At 46.2% G+C, this 19,200-nt stretch overlaps 3 protein-coding genes across 3 annotated transcripts; 2 read left to right on the forward strand and 1 right to left on the reverse strand.

Moving 5' to 3' along the window:
• The first annotated feature begins 2,565 nt into the window (after positions 1-2,565).
• upp1 (uridine phosphorylase 1) lies at positions 2,566-6,325 on the forward strand. The gene is made up of 7 exons (XM_080005961.1): positions 2,566-2,642; positions 3,865-3,976; positions 4,094-4,252; positions 4,468-4,582; positions 5,206-5,415; positions 5,605-5,751; positions 5,878-6,325. The coding sequence occupies exons 1-7, from the start codon at positions 2,602-2,604 to the stop codon at positions 6,015-6,017; spliced, it is 924 nt and encodes a 307-aa protein (XP_079862087.1). The 5' UTR covers positions 2,566-2,601; the 3' UTR covers positions 6,018-6,325.
• A 3,558-nt stretch (positions 6,326-9,883) lies between these two features.
• Positions 9,884-13,122, forward strand: stmn2a (stathmin 2a). Its single transcript, XM_080004923.1, has 5 exons — positions 9,884-9,935; positions 11,789-11,884; positions 12,004-12,176; positions 12,271-12,462; positions 12,910-13,122. The coding sequence occupies exons 1-5, from the start codon at positions 9,917-9,919 to the stop codon at positions 12,967-12,969; spliced, it is 540 nt and encodes a 179-aa protein (XP_079861049.1). The 5' UTR covers positions 9,884-9,916; the 3' UTR covers positions 12,970-13,122.
• Positions 13,123-15,556: 2,434 nt separating this feature from the next.
• LOC307233703 (hairy/enhancer-of-split related with YRPW motif protein 1-like) lies at positions 15,557-17,841 on the reverse strand. The gene is made up of 5 exons (XM_080005094.1): positions 17,723-17,841; positions 17,480-17,555; positions 17,139-17,222; positions 16,871-16,952; positions 15,557-16,738 (listed from the first exon to the last, which is right to left on the reverse strand). The coding sequence occupies exons 1-5, from the start codon at positions 17,806-17,808 to the stop codon at positions 16,131-16,133; spliced, it is 936 nt and encodes a 311-aa protein (XP_079861220.1). The 5' UTR covers positions 17,809-17,841; the 3' UTR covers positions 15,557-16,130.
• Positions 17,842-19,200: the final 1,359 nt, after the last annotated feature.

Genomic DNA, 19,200 nt, shown 5'->3' on the forward strand with positions numbered 1-19,200 from the left:
CAATGGACTGTTCGAAGCTGCTGCGGTCGGGCAAGCGCCTCCGCAGTCACACGAGGACAGAGACTGAGACGGAGTTTTTTCCCAAAAGCCATAAGAACTGTCAATGCTGACCTCACCAGGGGTCCTCACTAAGCCACACACATGGGCTCCACTACCATACTGTGCTGTATGTAGCATACTGTACCGCATACTGTGTCACTGTTTTGGGTTGTTCGGCGTTACCGTATTGCTGCGCCGTACTGTTGTATACTGTGCTGTATTATCCCACAAACACTACCTCACTTTACTCACATTCCACTTTAATGCACATATCTGTATTTACATAATTGCACAGCTTAAAATGTTTTAGTTCCCATGGAATGTAGCATCAGTTTGTGCTGTCCACTGTCTTTACATCAGCATTTGGTCTAAAACGAGTTTGAATTTTCCGAGTTTCCCTTGAATGCAGCATCGGCTGAGGCAGCGGTGCAAGTTTTCAGAGTACTGGTGGCCCGCAGAATTACTAATACGAGGACCCACTTGTTGCGTGTTATGACCAAAAAATGTTGGTCGTTTATCCCGTCCTGCCTCACGGTGTTTCTGTGGAAGGAACGATGCAGACCTGCTGCTCTGGAGCTGCAAGCGAACTCCATGTGTGAGGACACAGACCCGGAATATGTTTTCAACTGTTTCCTACAGTTTATATATTAAAACTGGCTCTGGTGCCGCAAAATAAGGAGGGACACGGCACCGGATGACATGCCTCAAAACGTGTTTATATTTACAAAAAGGGCAAAAGCGATAATCAAATAATGTCGAATATCAAACGAAACGCCCCGCCGACATCAAGCAGGTGAAACGACAGACACACACACACAGACACAGAGCGATAGAATCTACACCATGCAGCTCGCACCGTGCCAATGTGTGTTGGTCGCCACAACCTGCTCATTCATAACGAATTGGATGGTGATGTCACAAAGCTTCTTAATCCACAAAGTGATCTCACTCCACCGCCCGAATGGAACTTTTAGAACCTTGGCGTGTGGACGTCCTGCTACTTCCGGACAAATCGAATTGTTTTTTCACAAATTCCTGCTCCGTGTGTGGAACGATGGATGGATGAAGCTTAAACGACAAGATGTCTGACACGTCCTGGTTCTAAAAAGACCCCAACTGTGTCCACAGCTCCAGCGGTTGTTCTGTTCCAGGCACTTTTAGCCCTAAAAGTGCCAAGGATGATGATGATCATTATGATGATGATGATAATTATTATTATGAATAATAATAACTAATAATTATAATGATAATGGCAGACCCGAAATCCCTTTTGCTAGCATGTGTGTATATATCACAATAAACCCTGATGTCTGCAGGTTTATGTTTTTACTTAAGTCAATAAACTGCAAGTCAAATAATTCTTGTTTTCTCATTTTCAGAAGGCTGCAGGGCTGAGCCTCCAAATGTGTAAACACGTAACCCTTGTATTACGCTTCAACGCTTAACAAATACATACTGTTCCATAGTCTAGGTTTCACAGAAGGTTGCAGGATTTTCTGCGGCAGTTATCCATCCACCTAACAAGACTTCCAAGCCGTCTTTCAGTCAATGTGAGCGATCTTCCAAATATGGCGGCAAATGACTACTGGCCCGGTTGTTTTCTCCCGAGGGCGGCCGTGAAGTTCAAATGAAAACCTGCCTGTGTGTTTGTTTGTTGGTTGGTTGACTGGTTGGTTTTGCATATTAGTGAAGTGCCTAGTCATCCTGTTGGAAATCACTCTTATGGTGTATTTCATTCCGTTTTATGTTTTGAAAACATTGAGTACATTCGTGTGGATTCATTAACATTTATTTTTTATTTTTTTTTTTCTATTTATCAACATTATTATCCCCGTGTGGGCCACGTTAAATCTGCAGGCGGTGTAGTTGTGGCCTGCTTTGCTCTAGAAGTGGAAGACGCCCCAAATTAGACAAGAGGTCACCCTGGCCTCAGGCTGAAGCAAGTCTGTTGACCAGCCGCCTTATTACGTTTTTTAAGTGGGGGAAACACCTTCATTCGGGTCACGCCTGGGAAGAGCGCACCGCGCACCTCGCACCCACGCACCCACGCTCGGCGGCCGAGCGTCCCTCCTTCCCTCGGCGGCCGGTGCGTCACTGCGCAGGCGCAGACGCGTCGCGCCGCACCGCACCGCACCGCGCGGCGACCCGTTGATTTGAGGAAATAGGCTGAATGGTTAAAGTACCTCAGTGACATTTCTATATATTTATATTTATATCGATGTATGTATGTGTATATAGTTGTTTTTTTTTAAAACGTGTATCTTGTGGTTCTTGTGATTCCCTGACGTCGCGGCTTGGAAGGCCACAGTGCCGTGTCACCGCTGACCGGCGCTTCATCCCCGGCCGCGCCGTCCTACTTTCTCTCAGACGTGTTTCCTCCGCCCTTCGCGCCGTGACTTGCGTGTTTGGTTTGGTCCCCTCGCGTGTTCATCGGGTCCCGTGGCTCCGCCGTCCTCCTCCGTTTTGTTTTGTTTTTTTTTGGGTTTTTTTTTTGTTTTTTTTGCGCTGCTTGCCGGCGGTCGAACCCGCGTCGCTCGTCACGGTATCGCAACCTGACCGGGAATGGAGCCTGGTGCGGAGAAGCCAAACACTCCAAGCAGCGGGTGAGGCGTTTTGCTCCGTTTGAATATTGCATTTAATGTTGTGGTTTGCGGCAAATTGGTGAACGAGATCCATAAACAAATACATCAAAATAAGTAACTACATAGAGAAAAGTGAATATTTATTAAGTAATAAATACAAGTGATAATAACAGTAAAATAACTAGCTTGGCACTGTATCCACAGGATAATTGTACTTCAGAGTAGATATAAGGCCACCTCATCAAGTCACTCAGTCAATATCAGGACGTTCTGATGCTGATTTTCGGAGTTATACCCTCCCAAATGTCACACACGAGCTGTTTGTGACCTCAGATTTCAGATTGCTACGTGAAGGAAACTTCCCGTTTCCGCAGACCAACTGCACGTCAGAATGATGGTCGACCACCTCATGATGCGTTGATGAAGAAGGAGAGGCCGCTGACGCTGACCTGAGTAAAACAATAGATTTATTACAAAGGAACAGCGCCAGCCACACATTCCAAGACACCTCACTATCAAAAAGGAAACTTCAATTTTGAAAGTCAAGATCAGTTTCCCCCACTGTCTGAGTGACATTGTGAGGTGGTCTACTATCATTCTGGCGTGGAATCGTTCCGTGGAAATGGGGAAGTTTCCTTTCAACTGCAGTTTTACACTCATAGTTGATACTTTAGAGGGCTTTCATTTCATATCAGGAGGTCCTGATATTGTCTGAGTGACTCTATGAGGAGGTCGACTTTCATTCTGAAGTAGAGTTAGTCTGTGGAAACGGGGCATTTCCTTTTAATGATTATCTAAATACGGCAATACAACTTGTAGATCGGAGTTATTACCCTTGTAAAATGGTGCTATGGTGTTATCGGTCACACTGGTGTCATGAGACTTTACCGCTTGGCATCCTTAGCACATTCTGTTGGTGCTTCCTCGTTTATAAACATGTTTTTCTTGAAGACCTGTCTGGAAGCTGGCGGGTGTGTCAGGATAACAGAACAAGAACAAAATCACGTTGTCAGCCTGCGCAAGCGCCTCGTGTCGATTACGCACGTTTTAGTATTATTAATATTTTTAGAGCTTATTGTGTATAATCACCGGGTGTCATGACATTTCGCTGCATATATGTACGACCGTATGTATACGTATGTGACAAATAATCCTGATTTGTGATTGTGGTTATTTTATATGTGGCCGTTGTTAAAGCTCATTTTGCGTGTGGTGTGCCTCACGGATGTGGTTTTCCCCGCAGGGACGTCATCGTGCACAATCCACACCTGGAAACGATGAAGGAGGACATTCTCTACCACTTTAACCTGGGAACCTCGACTCACAACCTGCCTGCTATGTTTGGCAGCGTCAAAGTAATACTCCTTACCGGGTGGCGGTGGATATTTGCAAGTTCGTGCCGTGTGCGGCGCCTGTTTGGTCGTGTCTCGCGTGCGATATTAACAGCGTGTGTTTTGCGTTCCCGCTCGCAGTTCGTGTGTGTCGGGGGCAGTCCCTGGAGAATGAAGTCGTTCATCGAATACATCGCCGCTGAGCTGGGATTAGACGACCCCAAATCGGAGTACCCAAACATCTGTGCTGGGACGGACCGCTATGCCATGTACAAAATTGGGCCCGTGCTGTCAGTCAGTGTAAGTGAGAGTGTCGACACTAAAGACTGTGTGTGGAGGAAATGTGTACTGCACGGTGCTGTGACATCATTTAACATTGATATCAGTCTGTTTTTTGAATAATATTCACATTATTCTGTCCTCTTTGAGACAGTGTGTGTGAGAGTTGATATTCTTTCGGTGCCGTCAATAGTGTTCGGGAAGCTCGGTGTGACCTGTTTCCCTTTGCCTTCCAGCATGGGATGGGCATCCCGTCCATCTCCATCATGTTACACGAGTTAATAAAACTCCTTCATCATGCCAAGTGCAAAGACGTTACCGTCATACGAATTGGGACTTCTGGTGGAATAGGTAAGATGGTGCTTGTTTGGACAAGTTTTCCCCCCATACACACTGACGTTCACAACAAAATCCCAATATGTACATTTCCTTCTTAAACGTAAGACCTCTAATATGTCATGGGCCATTGATTATATTCACCAAATGAAGGGTTAACACTATGCCACAAGAGGGAGCTCCTCCTGTTTCAAATAATGAACTTGATGATCTCCCTAAATGTCCACTTTGAGCAGATTGTGTAGGTCTTTGAAGAATAGGTCATTGGGGAACAATATGAGGATACATCTGGAATTAAATCATCGAAATTGGTGTAACTTTTCACTATTTGTGGAAGGGCCACATGAGTTCAAACAACATTAGTCCAAGTCTAAGTAATGGTATCAACTACATGTGTATTTCCTCGAAGAACAAGTCTGACCATTTAAATCATAAAACCAATCCTCATCCTCAGGACGGATTAAAATTACAATTAAAGGTGAGATGAGATGTCCTTTTAAAAGCAACGTTTCAAAAGCATTTAAACATCAGCGTAAAAACTGGAGGAAAAAAAAATATCACTTGACCCTGGTGACCTTGAACTTAAGGAAAAATAATACAGTCCATTTTATCTCCTTCGTCCTTTTCATGTTTTTCAGGGCTCGAGCCTGGCACCGTTGTCGTCACCAAGCAGTCTGTGGATGCCAACTTCCTGCCTAAATTTGAGCAGGTAATCCTCGGCAAGACCGTGGTACGCAGCACGGATCTGGACGAAGAACTGGCCGGCGAGCTGCTCCGGTGCAGTCGGGAGCTGAACCAGTTTGAAACCGTTATCGCCAACACAATGTGCACGCTGGATTTCTATGAAGGTACCAAGAGTTACTATTCGATTCCTACTGATGTTGCTCGTCGTCTGGGCCGCGGTGCACCAACTACTACCAAGACTCACAACTGGACCTTGTGCCGATAAATTCAGATTCAGATGCGTTACGCAAATTGTTCAGTGACTCCACCCGTTCCATGAATTATTGCCTCATTGTAATGTGATGTCAACGCAGGGCAAGCCCGCCTGGATGGAGCTTTCTGCTCCTACACGGAGAAGGACAAACAGGATTACCTGGCCAGGGCCTACGAAGCCGGAGTGCGCAACATCGAAATGGAGTCCTCCGCGTTTTCTGCCATGTGCAAAATGAGCGGCCTGCGAGGTGAGAAAACACGAGCTCAGGGAAAAAGAAAAGAAAAGTCACCTCACCTGCTCAATGTCGCCTCCTCCCGTCATACTTAAGTTCAGATTCGGTGATTGTCATCTACACTCTCGTGTCCTCTTTAAGCGGCCGTGGTCTGCGTCACGCTGCTGGATCGCCAGAAGGGGGACCAGTTGAGCGGGACGGTCCACAGCTTCCAGAAGCGTCCCCAAATACTGGTTGGACACTTCATCAAAAGTCAACTCAAAGCACCTGGAAAAAGCTAGAATCTAGCTGGAAGCCGTTACCATTACCAGAGTGGGGTTTTTTTCCCCCCTCCTATCAAAATCTCTCCTGAAATTACCGATATGAATATTTTGTTGATTTTAAGGGAATGCTTGTCAGTGGTTTATCCTGCTAAAGGTTGTCGCGGTGGGGGGCCTCGCAGCTAAATGATGAATATTTTTACTTTTTTAATTTTCCTGTAATGCTGATGTTCCTCTATGTTGGCCATAATCACATTTTCCAATGGGGGTTTGCAAAGCAGAGGTGTTTTTTTTTTGTAGTCGTAAGTACCAATGTATTTCAACTACCTCTTTTATACTACATGTGAAGTCACATGTTCAAGCCTTCCATGCATTCTTCTCTACACAACAATACTGGGGAAAAAAAAACAATCGGTCTCTGTGTCAATGACTTTTTTTAAACAATTATGAATAAAATTGCTTTGTCTATTTGTGTTGGGATTAGGTTACTCTTTATTCATCGCTGTAGGAGAAGGACAATACTGCAGCAGTAGAGGTTAGAGGCAATACATTGTTTTAGTGCAAGACATAATTAAAAGTACAAACCAAGAGCGCAGAAAAACTCCAAATTGTATACTTTATTATTTTAGTAAGATGGAAATCTGTGAATCTTAGCTCTTAGCTTACACAATTGTCCTCATCTTTGTACACCGCGTTCCAAATTATTATGCAAATTATATTTTTCTCTGATTTTCCTAAATAGTCAATGCAAATGACAGTCAGTATAATTTTCAAGTCATCAACCGTGAAGGGTATAATTGAAATGTTTTTGAAAAAACCTCCCAATGATAAGAGTATTTTTTTCAAAAATAAAAAACTCAATACACTGTTCCAAATTATTCCCGCCTGGGGCGCTGTTGGCACCGTGCTCCGGGCGGGTTATCTCCCAAATTGGAGCCTTTCTGTGTGGAGTTTGCATGTTCTCCCCGTGCTCACACGGGCTTTCCTCCACCTAACGTCAGTAAGGACCCCCACCAAAAACATGCACCCATCATCGTCTGACCAGCGATGGACTCGTCCACTGCTCCTGGCTGCCCCCCCGGAGGAAGGACAAGCCAAGGATGGGTTAAATGCAGAGGCCTCATTTCACCGGCCACCATCCAAAGTGTGTGTGTGTGTGCATGTGTTGAAGTGGTGTGTGCTGCGTGACAATTAAAGATTCTTCTTCACAACAGAGTTTCAAAACATTTTATAGATTGTAAAGAACTGAAAACGGCCATTTGTTGAATTTGCAACATTAGGAGGTCATATTTACTGAAATCAAAAGCTAGTTCAATCAAAAACATCTTAACAGGCCAAGTTCCATGTGAACATAGGAGCCTTCTTTCATATCACCTTCACAGTTCTTGCATCCATTGAACTTGTGAGTTTTTGGAGAGTTTCTGCTTGAATTTCTTTGCAGGATGTTAGAACAGCCTCCCAGAGCTGCTGTTTTGATGCCAACTGCCTCCACCCTCATAGATCTTTTGCTTGAGGATGCTCCAAAGGTTCTAAATTGGGTTGAGGTCAGGGGAGGACGGGGGCCACACCATGAGTTTCTCTCCTTTTATGCCCATAGCAGCCAATGACAGAGTTATTCTTTGCAGCATGAGATGGTGCATTGTCATGCATGAAGATGATTTAGTTACGGAAGGCACGGTTCTTCTTTTTGTACCATGGAAGAAAGTGCTCAGTCACAAACTATATACTTTGCCGAGGTCATTTTCACACCTTCAGGGAGCCTAAAGGGGCCCACCAGCTCTCTCCTCATGATTCTGGCCCAAAACATGACTCCGCCACCTCCTTGCTGACGTGGCAGCCTTGTTGGGACATGGTGGCCATCCACCAACCATCCACTACTCCATCCATCTGCACCAACCAGGGTTGCACGGCACTCATCAGTAAACAAGACTGTTTGAAAATTTGTCTTCAAATTAGTCTTCACCTGTGGCTGCTTAAAAATGTGGAACTTCTTTCTTAAGTAGTTTTCCTTTAATTGGCTCACCTGGCAAACTAATTATCACAGGTGTCTGAGATTGATTTCAGTGATCCAAAGAGCCTCGAGACACAAAACCATCCATGAGTTTAATTGAAAAACAAAAAATGTAATGTTTAGGACACTTAAATCCAATTAGCATAATAATTTTGAACGCGGTGTATTATTAGGGGACCAAGCTGCAGGGATGAAAGCCCATTCTTATTGTTCAGATTATTAATATTCTCCTTGGCATTTTCTGGGCTAAAAGTGACTGGAACAGAACAACCGCTGGAGATACTGACACAGTTGAGGTCTCATTAGAACCGGGACGTCTCAGACACCTTGTGGTGTCCAAGTTTCATCCATATGGACACACATAAGGCCATACGGAGGAATCAGTGAAAAACTGATTAAAACTTGCCCACACACCAAGATTCTAAAACCTCCGGTGGTGGAGCGAGACGGTTTGCGACATCATCATCCAATTAGTTATAAATGAGAAGGTTATGGCTATGAACGCACATTCGAGCTACGTCGCGTGGACTCCATTGCTCTGTAGCGGTTGCAAACTGTCATCTCACCTGCTTGACGTCGGCGGGGAAAATTTCCGTTTCATTTTTTGTTCCCCATTTGTAAATATAAGCACGTTCTGTTCGCATCGAACCCGGTGCCGTGTCCCTCCTTGTTTTGCGTCGTAATATACAAACTGTAGGAAACAGTCCAGAACAACCCGTGTTTGTGACCTCACGCATGGAGCTCCAGAGCAACAGCTCCGAATCGTGTCCGTTTTATTTTTGTTCAAAAGTTTAAAAAGTCTATGAAATGTCTCTGAGGGACGCGCAGCGTTTCGTCCGTGTTGTCGGGAACTTCCACACGGAGTGGTTTCCTTCCACAGAGACACCGTGAGGCAGGACTCTGTGGACTGCAGGTAGTAGACAAGACACCTTCTCATTTTTAGGATAAAGTCATAACATGTAAAAAGTTGATCCTTGTGTTAGTAATTCTGCGCGTCACCATGACTCGGAAAAACTTGCTTCGCCCTATCAGCCGATGCTGCGTTCAAGGGAAACTCGGAAAATTGTAACTCGTCTTAGACGTAATGCTGATGTGAAGACAGTCGACGGCGGCGAACTGATACTACATTCCATGGGAACTCGAAGATGTTTAATTGGTGTCGAAAATGGACCCCGCGTACTACTGCCTACAGCTATATTTCTTATTATTATTTGTATTTAGTAACATTTTGATAACTTAATTTCGAAAATTGACTAGATTTATATTGGATTACTATCATTCATCACTGTTCGATTTCGATAAGCAATGGGCAAATTCATTGCAGACATGAACATTGATTTAAATCACATTGACCATCCATCAGTGTTCAAGCTGCGTCACTGTGCTGCTGCTGCTGCAAGACACGCGTAATGCCAAAAAAGTGATCGTCCGCTGGGCGGGCTATAAAACCAAGTGTGAAACCAAGTCCTTTTGAGGCAGAAACAACCGTTCAGTCACAAGGTAGGAGCTGCAATCACTGTTTGGCAAGTGGAAAAGGACATATTACTGGTTTGGGCCTTTTCAACAGGTACAAAGGACCGGGTGCTCGACAGTCTCTCTAAAATATAACCCTCATGAAGGAAACCAAGTCATTTCGAGGCGTGAATAACCTTTGGGTGACGAGGTAGACGCTGCGGTGGCTTTTTCCCCATTGGCGACGGCAGCGGAACGTTCCGAAAAACGAGCCGGTCATCTGGAGGCGCGCGCCGGCGCGGACGACGTGGGAGGGTCTTGCCGCGCGCGCGCTCCCGCCGCCGCCGCCGCCGCCGCTCGTGCCTCTTTCCGCCCTGGTCTCACGCGCTGACTCAGGACCTTCAGACGCGTCTTCATCCCGCCGACCGCACCTCCCGTCCGCCCGCCGAGAGCAGCCATGGCCACCACGACCACCGGTAAGATGCGCGGAGGACGCAGGGAAGCGTCTCCCTGCGGAGAAACGCCCTTTTCACCGTCTCTTCCCCCCGTAGCGGGGCTCCAGCTGCCATGGCGACAGGGGCGTCTCTTCCGTTAGTCGGCGTCGCTGGCGCCGCGCCGTGAAGTTCCTCGTCGAAATGTCCGCTCTTGGGTCGGTTCGACACCGTTATTTGAAGGATGACATCTGTCGAAGACGACCCCGCGTCGTCCTCCGAAGTCAAGGCGTTGATTTCAGTCGAGCGTTATCCCGCATCCTCATCCTTATCGTCATCATCTTCCTTAACGCCTGCTATAATATATACATATATATATATATATATATATATATATATATACATACATATATATCTGTGTGTATATATATATATATATATATATATATATATATATATATATATATATATATATATATATATTTATGCCGATTTATTTCTATGCGTCTATTAGTGCGTTGATTCGACATTTTCTAATTATGACGAGTTAAAACTTGTGTTTTCAATGCTGGATGCGCGTTTGCCAGCACGGTGTGGGCCGTGGCAGCATAATGCAGAAAGACCCCACCCAAGACGCCGGGATTCAGCCATTCACTTTACAGCAGAGCCGGTGAAATTGATCTCCCCCCACCCCTCTCTCTCCCTCTCTCTCTCTCTCTCTCTCTCTCTCTCTCCCTCTCTCTCTCTTCGCCTTTGCACGGGCGCATATCGTTCTTAATCGTTTCATTTTCGAGGGAAAAAAAAACAAAACAAACAACATTCTTTCGTTGACATTTTTTTTTCCCTCCTGCATGTTCTCTCCTTGTCGATAACCGAGGACGACAGGGGAGTTGATACCGTGAAAATATTTATTTCTCACAGAGGGGGAAAAAAAAAAAGAGGCCCATACAATCCATTACCGTCTCTTGTCGGATGGATTTTTAGGGATGGGCCATAAGAGGTAGCAGGCTGGTTGTGTCTTTTCTGTTTCTGTCGGCCTACTGTGTTTCAGGCCACGGCAAGGAACCCACTCGTTTAAAGCATCTCTTAAATAATGTGTCAGCCGTTGCTGTGTTGTGCCATATGTGATGGTGGAGGAGCGGCCAGGTGGACGGCAGCCCGCAGCGAGGGGCCACTTCCCACTGGCCTCTGCAGCACTGGTCCGACCAGCACTAACAGCGCTCTGTGGCCCAGGCTCTCTTTCTGCAAAGAGCACGTCGTGTCAAACCGAGAGCGGCGGTAGGGTGCAAAACGACTCAAAAGCAGCAGACGAGGTGGGAAAAAATGAAGGGATCTCACCAGCTCATCCACGTCTCCTCACAACCACAACTGAAGGATGGCAGTGGGAAGAAAAAAAAGAAAAGACGACGACAAAATATAATAAAGGAAGAAGGGTAAAAGAGGACCCGGGAGAGGTGCACGCACCTGTTTTCGCAGAGTTTGAACAGCTATACCCGTCCCTTATATTGATTGATCCATAAAACAGCTGTTATATTATTTTACGTCAATCCCGTCTGAGAGGAAGATCCTGTTTTATCACCAGTGGTAGTGGATCGATTATCTCCTTACGTTCAAGTCTCAAGGTTCTCAAAACAAATCCATGTAAACAGCCCAACAACAAAAAAAATATATATATTAAGAAAAAGTGTGGCGTATTTACGACACGAGGAAAAAAAACCAACATGTCATTAACACATTTGGGCGGAATGGCGACGAACAGGGAGTCGGCGGCGCAGAGTCAATATTTCCCGAAAGAATCGCCGCTCCATCATTTTTATTTATTTATTTTTTTTAGTAAACGCTCCTCCAAAACACAGCGATCAATCCTCGGCTGATGCGTATGTATATATCCCCAACAGCATACAAGGAGAAGATGAAGGAGCTGTCCGTCCTCTCCCTCATCTGCTCCTGCTTCTACCCGGAGAGGAGCAACAAGCTGCTCTGCGAGTTTGAAGGTGGGATTCGGCTCAGTCGAACGCGTTCGCTTCCCGCCCGAAGCCCGCTCATCCGCCCGACGCGTCGCCGCGATTTGCCTTGACGCTTTATTGACGTATTCGTCTCTTTTGACGCACAGACATGGAAGTGAAGCCCATCAACAAGCGAGCCTCCGGGCAGGCCTTCGAGGTGATCCTCAAGCCCCCGTCTCCCGTGTCGGAGGTGGTCCCCAGCATCCCCTCCCCGCCCAAGAGAGACATCTCCCTGGAGGACATCCAGAAGAAGCTGGAGGCAGCCGAGGAGCGGAGGAGGGTGAGTGCCCCGGACGGCAAAAACAGCGGGGACCACCCGGGGTGTGACCGCGAAACGGGGGTCTTTGGTCTCATGAAACGTTTTGTCCCCGCAGTCCCAGGAAGCCCAGGTACTGAGAGCACTGGCGGAGAAGCGGGAACACGAGAGGGACGTTCTGCTGAAAGCCATGGAAGAGAACAGCACCTTCAGCAAGATGGCCGAGGAGAAGCTCCAGATGAAGATGGACCAGATCAAGGAGAACCGCGAAGCCCACCTTGCAGCCGTGAAGGAGCGCCTACTTGAGAAGGTGACGGCACACAAGTTACAGCGTTACTGGGCGACAGGTCGTCACGCAAATAATCGCGACAACAGCGATCGACGATGGTTTTTGTTCATTTCAAGCCGTAATCATAGTGTCATAGAAAACACCTTGTTTTACCGGTAATACCCATTTACCGGCACTGAGCATTGGAACGGGGCATTCTGGGCAATTCACATCGTTTTGATTTCCAACACAGGATTGAGGAATCTGACGATTTTAATTGCAACCGGACGACTGCGTAACCACGGCGACGGCTCCGACGCCGCATTATCGTCGCACTGTAAAACGAAGGAGCGGCCGCGCGGAAAAGCAATAACAACAAAAAAATGAATACATTCCGGTTATAACGACGTCTCCGTCTTACGGGGAATAGCGCGGTAGCCATGGCGACTCCAGTTGACTAATTCACCCCCTTGGTCGTGCTGTTTTCAGGAGAAACGTGCGGCCGTGGTGCGGAGGAACAAAGAGCTACGGGAGGAGCTGACGGCATGAGCCCGCGCACACCGATCATCTCGACCTCTCCGGTCCGTCCATCTCAACCCTCCACCCCCCTCCACCCTCTCCTTCCCAGCCCAACCCACCCACCCCCACCCCCCTTGTCCCACTCTGGAGCTCCGGAGGTGGAGGTCCACTCCCTCACGCCAGTTACCCCTCCCCACCCTCCAGCCCCCTCACCTCCTCAATCAGTATTATCAGTGGATACCGACATGGAAAACACTTGTCTGAGAGTTGAACAGATCTTCTTGATTTCAGCGAGGGGGGGCGTGGGTTGGGGAAGAAGAAACATGAGAATGTGGTTTATCGTTTTGTAAATAATCTTCCTATTTTCCTGTTGTTTATTAATATCTATATCTATCTATGGTGGTAGACTGGTGAAGTGCATACAAAGGATGTCCAATGTAAGCCCTAATGCTCTACCCGATTTATTTATTTATATACTTACATATTTATTTGTTTGTTTGTTTTTTTGTTTGTTTGTTTGTTTTGGTTCTTTTTTTTCGTTACAAACGTTTTGGTTCCTTGAAAATGTTTCAATCTGCAACTGGTTTCCTCGTGAAAGCCTTCGGTGTTGTGAGTTGGTCGTAGACAGCCGTTTGCGTTTGTCCTTGTGAAGAATGCACATGGTTGGTGTAGCTCGCCTACGTATACCGCTGAAGATCTCACCGTATCCCCTCTGTATCTCCCTACACAGACATACAGTACGCGCTCTTGACACGCAGCTTGGAGCTCCTATTACACATATCTCCCATCCACAGATTCAAAGGAGCTTGATGGAATAATGATCTTGAAAGGTGCTTTATTATTATGATTGTGATTATGATTATGATTATGATGATGATTATTATTATTATAGTTACTGTTATTATTATTATTATGATTGTTATTATTATTATTATTATTATTATTATGATGATGATGATTATTATTATTATTATTATCATTATTATTATCATTATTACGATTATAAGAATGTGTTTGCCCAATGGGAGCAGCTGTTTATACACGTGCAGATTCCTACTTACTCTTGATGCCACCCCCTTGACTCAACCCATCTTTTGCACACAACCAATTACTATATTATGAACACAGTATTTAGAGATTAATGAATGTGTTATGACATTATCCTGGTACCATAAGTGGTGTCTTGGACAGTGGAATGTGCTGTTGCTCCCACCTTGATTTTGATTGCTTGTGTGTGCGTGGGCTCGTGCGTGCGTGTGAGTGTACGTGTGTGTGTGTGTGTGTATGTGGATTTAGGCCTAAGCATCATTAGCGTCTTTCCTCCCCCGTGGGGGTCAGATCGAGAATGGATGCAGGATGCTTTACACTTGGCACACCGACGTAGTCTCTCTTTTTTAGAATACAATACCACAGATACTTGCCTGCATCCTCTACTGCCTGTGTTTCTCCTTCATATCTCTCTATGTACGCTCTGCTGAATTAACGATAGGGGTTCTGTGAACATGGCATGCAACATCTCATACCTGTCTGTGCTAAAAGATGAGGAAAAATGTTAACTGCCAAATAAAAGAGCCGATTACCAACACATTCTGGGAATTGTGCTTTTACGCAGGTCAGTTGTCGTTCTCGAAAGCGGCACATGTATTGCATTAATACACTGTCAACACTGGTCAAGGTAAATAGGTAAAGAGAGCATGTAATAAGTTCCATGTCTGTCCAGTAGATGGCAGTGGGCAGGTGTCTACTCCAAGCAAGGTGAAATGTGCAGTGTGGCAAATACGTGATCCACACATTTCCCCAAATACTACATGTCACCCTCTTCAAAAGTATTCCATCATGTTTCATGAAGTGGAAATCAACCTCTATTTCAACATACGACAATATATGACAGTGACAATAGTTCTGTAAGAATAGCATGGGCGTTCTGCGACAGCAACACTCGGGGGCAGCTCCACGTTCGGATTCGAACGAGATTTAGTCGGCGAGTAAAAGGCTCAGGAGTTTGAACGTGTGTGAATTTGCCACAGAAACACCCCCCCGAGCCGACTTGGATTCGCCGGCCTCGCCGCCGTCTGGGTGCTGCTCTTTTCTTACCTTCTGCCTCCATCTCCACGTCCGGTTCACACTATTGTCCCCGTCGGAGGCCGACCCTACGCTGGTGAGGTCAGCCGATCACTATAGAGGATTTCCTCTGGGCTTTAATGATTTCCTGAGCATTCAAGATGGCAACAATGCCCCTCGGATCAGATTACTCACCTGGCACACAGTAAAGCGGTCGCCTTTCCCTCCATAACGGACTCGTTACAGCAGCACAAAGATGTTGAGACGCTGACGCCGCACGGAGGATGCTGCCGCATAATGTTCAGTCCTTTGGGATAAGATATGCTTCCTGGGTCACTTCATCCGGGGAGCATTTCTTCTACTCCTGAGCAGTAGCGTTGGTATAAAATGGTTGGAAGGAAATTCTAGGTCGTTTAAAAATTGTAAGCCCAGTTTAGAGGTTATTTTTTCACAGTTAAATCCCATTCGGATAGAATGATACGAAAGAAAAGTTGACATACTGAATTTAAGCGAACAAACACTGGTGTAAATACAGACACTGGTGTAAATACATAGCTTCTATCTTTAAAACTAATTTTATTGGTACAAAAATATTACAAATATTACACATCCAAGTGTCATAATGTCAAACGGTTAGTTTACGTAAAAGTAGGGGTGTGAAGTAGACGGTGCAGATCCAAAACGCCCACGTACTTTTGATGTCACTAAAGCGACCAGTATCCTTTACATTGATGTCAAATACAATGATGTCATCCACACGCAATTGCAGAAATGTCAGTTTCATACTCCCTAGGAAAAGGCCTTGTTACTGCTAACATGGTGCAATACAATAATATATACATTATGGGCCCTGATATATCACTCCTCATCCTGGAGACAGTGCATATTAGTGACATTAAACATCTTTTTTTTATGAACGTCAGAACAGTATTTAAAACTGCTACTGGATGCAGGGAACTGACACAATAGGACAGATCGCCACTTGCATACCGACCCCTTCCATTCACTTATATTTACTGAACTAAAATCAAAGTCCCGTCCATCATATTTTAATGTTATCGTCGGAGGAAAAGATGGGGGCGGGTAGTCCTTCCTCCCCTGTGACGTTGCCTCCAGTCCGGCTGCAGGCTTCAGAAGGCCCCTATCTCCGTGCCCCAGGGTCTGTATGGCTTCGACACGCCGCCGGATGAAGAGGGCGGCGCCGGGCTCAGCGCCGTCGGGGAGACCAGGGGGAAAGCGCCAAAAGAGAGAGGGAAGGCGGAGAGGGAGGAGAGGGATGACCGGAGAGGCTGCGGAAGCTTGGAAGCCGGCACGGGCGGTCCGAGGGGCAGCGTGCCCCTGAGGGACTCGGCGGGGGGCATCCCACTGTGTCTGGACGCCACGGAGGCCTCGGTGGAGGCGGGGGAGGAGGACGTGGATGAGGAAGGGGAGCAGGATAAGGGCGGGCTGCTGTTGCTCCTGGGTGCCGGGGCCCGGCCCTGCGGGTGCTGCAGGAAGAGGGGGCGGGGGAGTTGGCCGGCGGCGGCCCCGAAGGCAGAGCCCCAGGCCAGGTGTCCGAGTCCGTTGTGCGCCTCCCTCTGAGAGGCGTAGTTGCTGAGGTGGGAGACCAGGCGCACACGGAGGGGGTCCGTGCTGTCGCGACCTTCTATGATGCTCAAATAGCGGGCTGTCTCTGCCAAGCACTCCCTGAAGCCCAGGCTGCGGTAATCCTTGGCCAACGCGTGAGCCTCAAAGTAACCTGCCAGGGAGGAAGGCGGAGTCAGAGAGGGAGATTTATTTTTCTGATTCACAGTTTAGTAGTGAAAGGTGTACGAGAGCACACATACACTACAGTATATTATCTAGAATTGCACCACTAGGGGTCAATTACCTTTGCCACCAGCAGCATGAAGCATCTTCAAATGGTCCACGGTCATCTGTAATATTTCTGCCTTTTCCAATTTAGCTGACCCCTTATGAGAGAGAGAGAGAGAGAGAGAGAGAGAGAGAGAGAGAGAGAGAGAGAGAGAGATTGAAATCGAATGTTACTTTCAACAACATTTGAATGTTTTCTATTTTAAAAATAACACCAAAGATACAGCAGGCAGCCCAGATTCAAACGTATTTATTTCTTGAACTAAGGCGCTGGGATCATGTACCTGCTTCTCAAAAGCACTTGGCACCAGTCTCCTTAACTCAGACAGACTGTTGTTGATGCGGTCCCGTCGCCGTTTCTCAATTATCTGGAAAAAGGAAAGGAAGCCATGTTAATAGGTCACCGTTTTGAGAACAGTATGGGCGATAATAAATGCAATGTTATAATGCATATTCTAACACATAATCAATATTATTTTTCCTATATTTAATTTATATACAAAATACTTTATACTTGTAATATTTAATTCACAACTTATGATATTTATTATATCTAATTTATTATGTCGATCTGTGAGAAGCGAAAGGGTTGTTTTTTTTGTTTTTTTTTTATTTAATTATTTACCCCCCTGCGCCTTTTCCGAGCTTGGACCTGCGTGGTTGTGGGGGGAGACAGCGAGTCGAGAGGGAAATCAAGTTGTCTGGATCAAAAGTGAGAAAGCCATTATTAATATTATTATTATTATTATTATTATTATTATTATTATCACGAAGGGATTCTCAAAAATAAAAGTACGCTTTCGAAAGAAAAAGAGCCCGTTCACGCCACGACACATAACGACACGCGAGAGCCGCGTGTGTCACATACCCGCGTTCGTCCCCGCTGTCCTTCTCCACCTCCACGGTGTCCTCCATGTCGCTGTCGGTGGAGCTGGAGCTGACGGCGCGTCTCATGTCGCCTCCGCGCGCGCACAGGCTCCGGATGGTCCGCGCGAGCGCACTGACGGCGGCGGCCCCGCGCGCACGGGTTTAAAGACGTCAGACGGCGGTGGCGGCGTGGGCGGGGCCTGCAGCGGCGCCCTGCTGTCGTCGTCGCCGATGGTGTGGATGTGCAATAAAAAGCGGCAACACCATGTTAACCGTAAGCGGTAAAGGTAGTCGCCTGAGTTCGTTTTAAGCATTTAAATTTAAAAAAAAAAAAAATAATTTTTTTTTTTAATATGGTTTAAATGCAATGTCTCTCAACGTCGGGTCCGGGTGAAACTTCACTGTCTACAAGACGTTGGCAGCTTGGGAGAACGAAGACCGGCGACCGTTTCCATTCCTTCGCCGTCGTCTCCCTAACCAGTGCGGACAGGTCGATTCTTTTTCGGTTTGGTTCCCGATTGAGCCCCCCTGTTTACCTGTTTAGTCTCTAAATGTGTCCAAAACCGGCCAAAGGTATATCCAATTCGGTATCCTAGTTGTGAAAAAGGTTAAGTGTCGCTGCTGTCGAGGACTGCATTTTACTGTAGCATTACATAATTCGAGATTCAAGATTCAAGAGGTTTATTCGTCACACACATATACATACTTTCGTACATATACGCAGTGAAATGTAATCGACCGAAGCGCCGGCGCGGGCGACCGCAAAAACATGCATCGCATTCTAGTTGAAGGAGCAATGTGGCTTTGAGCGGTGAGGTTACAGATCACATCCAACTGAATACCACCCCGTCCCTTTTACCTGTTGAAATGCCTTTGAAGGGCAAAACACCAGTTTTGTGTAGTTTTCCACTCACCAAAAAGAGATTGCAGCTCCTACGTTGTGACTTAAAGGTTGTTTCTGCCTTAAAATTACTTGGTTTCATTCATGAGGGTTATATTTGACATATATTTGACACACCCAGCTGACGGCAATCCGCTTTTGGCAGACGATCACTTTTTGGCACAACACGTGTCTGGCTTCAGCAGCAGCTCAGAGATGCGGCTTGAACACTGATGGATGGTCAGTGTGTCAAAATTTGTGAAAAACGCGAAAGGCCCTCTCTAGCGCCAGTGGTTGGTTTGTCCGTTCTGGGCTGGAAGAAACATGGCAGTGTAACATGGCGGCTTCCATGGAAGTCTACCCGCTCCCCATGTAGATAATAGTGGCTCATTCTAAGGTAATGCCAACACAACAATTCTTATTTCATGGGATTAAACACAAATTAAAAATATACTTATGAATATTATATTCCATTTCTGCCAAGTCTGTTCCATGTATTCTACACACTGCACCTTTAAATAATCACTTTTTTCTATTTGGCATTGGACATCATGTGGAAGGATTTTCTGTGGCTGACATTGCAGGTTAGTTACTGGGCA

This window comes from Zeus faber (assembly GCF_960531495.2).
Source record: "Zeus faber genome assembly, chromosome: 8".
Classification (NCBI taxonomy): domain Eukaryota; kingdom Metazoa; phylum Chordata; class Actinopteri; order Zeiformes; family Zeidae; genus Zeus; species Zeus faber.

Bases quoted from the DNA above. Each gene is read 5' to 3' on its own strand.
- LOC307233703 (XM_080005094.1), bottom strand. From the start codon at position 17,808: ATGAGACGCGCCGTCAGCTCCAGCTCCACCGACAGCGACATGGAGGAC. The intron at 17,556-17,722 runs GTATGTGACACA...CTTTTGATCCAG, and splicing joins GACAGCGGGGACGAACGCGG to ACAACTTGATTTCCCTCTCG. The intron at 16,739-16,870 runs GTAATTGACCCC...CCTCCCTGGCAG, and splicing joins TCATGCTGCTGGTGGCAAAG to GTTACTTTGAGGCTCACGCG.
- upp1 (XM_080005961.1), top strand. From the start codon at position 2,602: ATGGAGCCTGGTGCGGAGAAGCCAAACACTCCAAGCAGCGG. The intron at 4,253-4,467 runs GTAAGTGAGAGT...TTTGCCTTCCAG, and splicing joins GGCCCGTGCTGTCAGTCAGT to CATGGGATGGGCATCCCGTC. The intron at 5,416-5,604 runs GTACCAAGAGTT...ATGTCAACGCAG, and splicing joins CACGCTGGATTTCTATGAAG to GGCAAGCCCGCCTGGATGGA.
- stmn2a (XM_080004923.1), top strand. The intron at 11,885-12,003 runs GTGGGATTCGGC...TTTGACGCACAG, and splicing joins GCTGCTCTGCGAGTTTGAAG to ACATGGAAGTGAAGCCCATC. The intron at 12,463-12,909 runs GTGACGGCACAC...TGCTGTTTTCAG, and splicing joins AGGAGCGCCTACTTGAGAAG to GAGAAACGTGCGGCCGTGGT.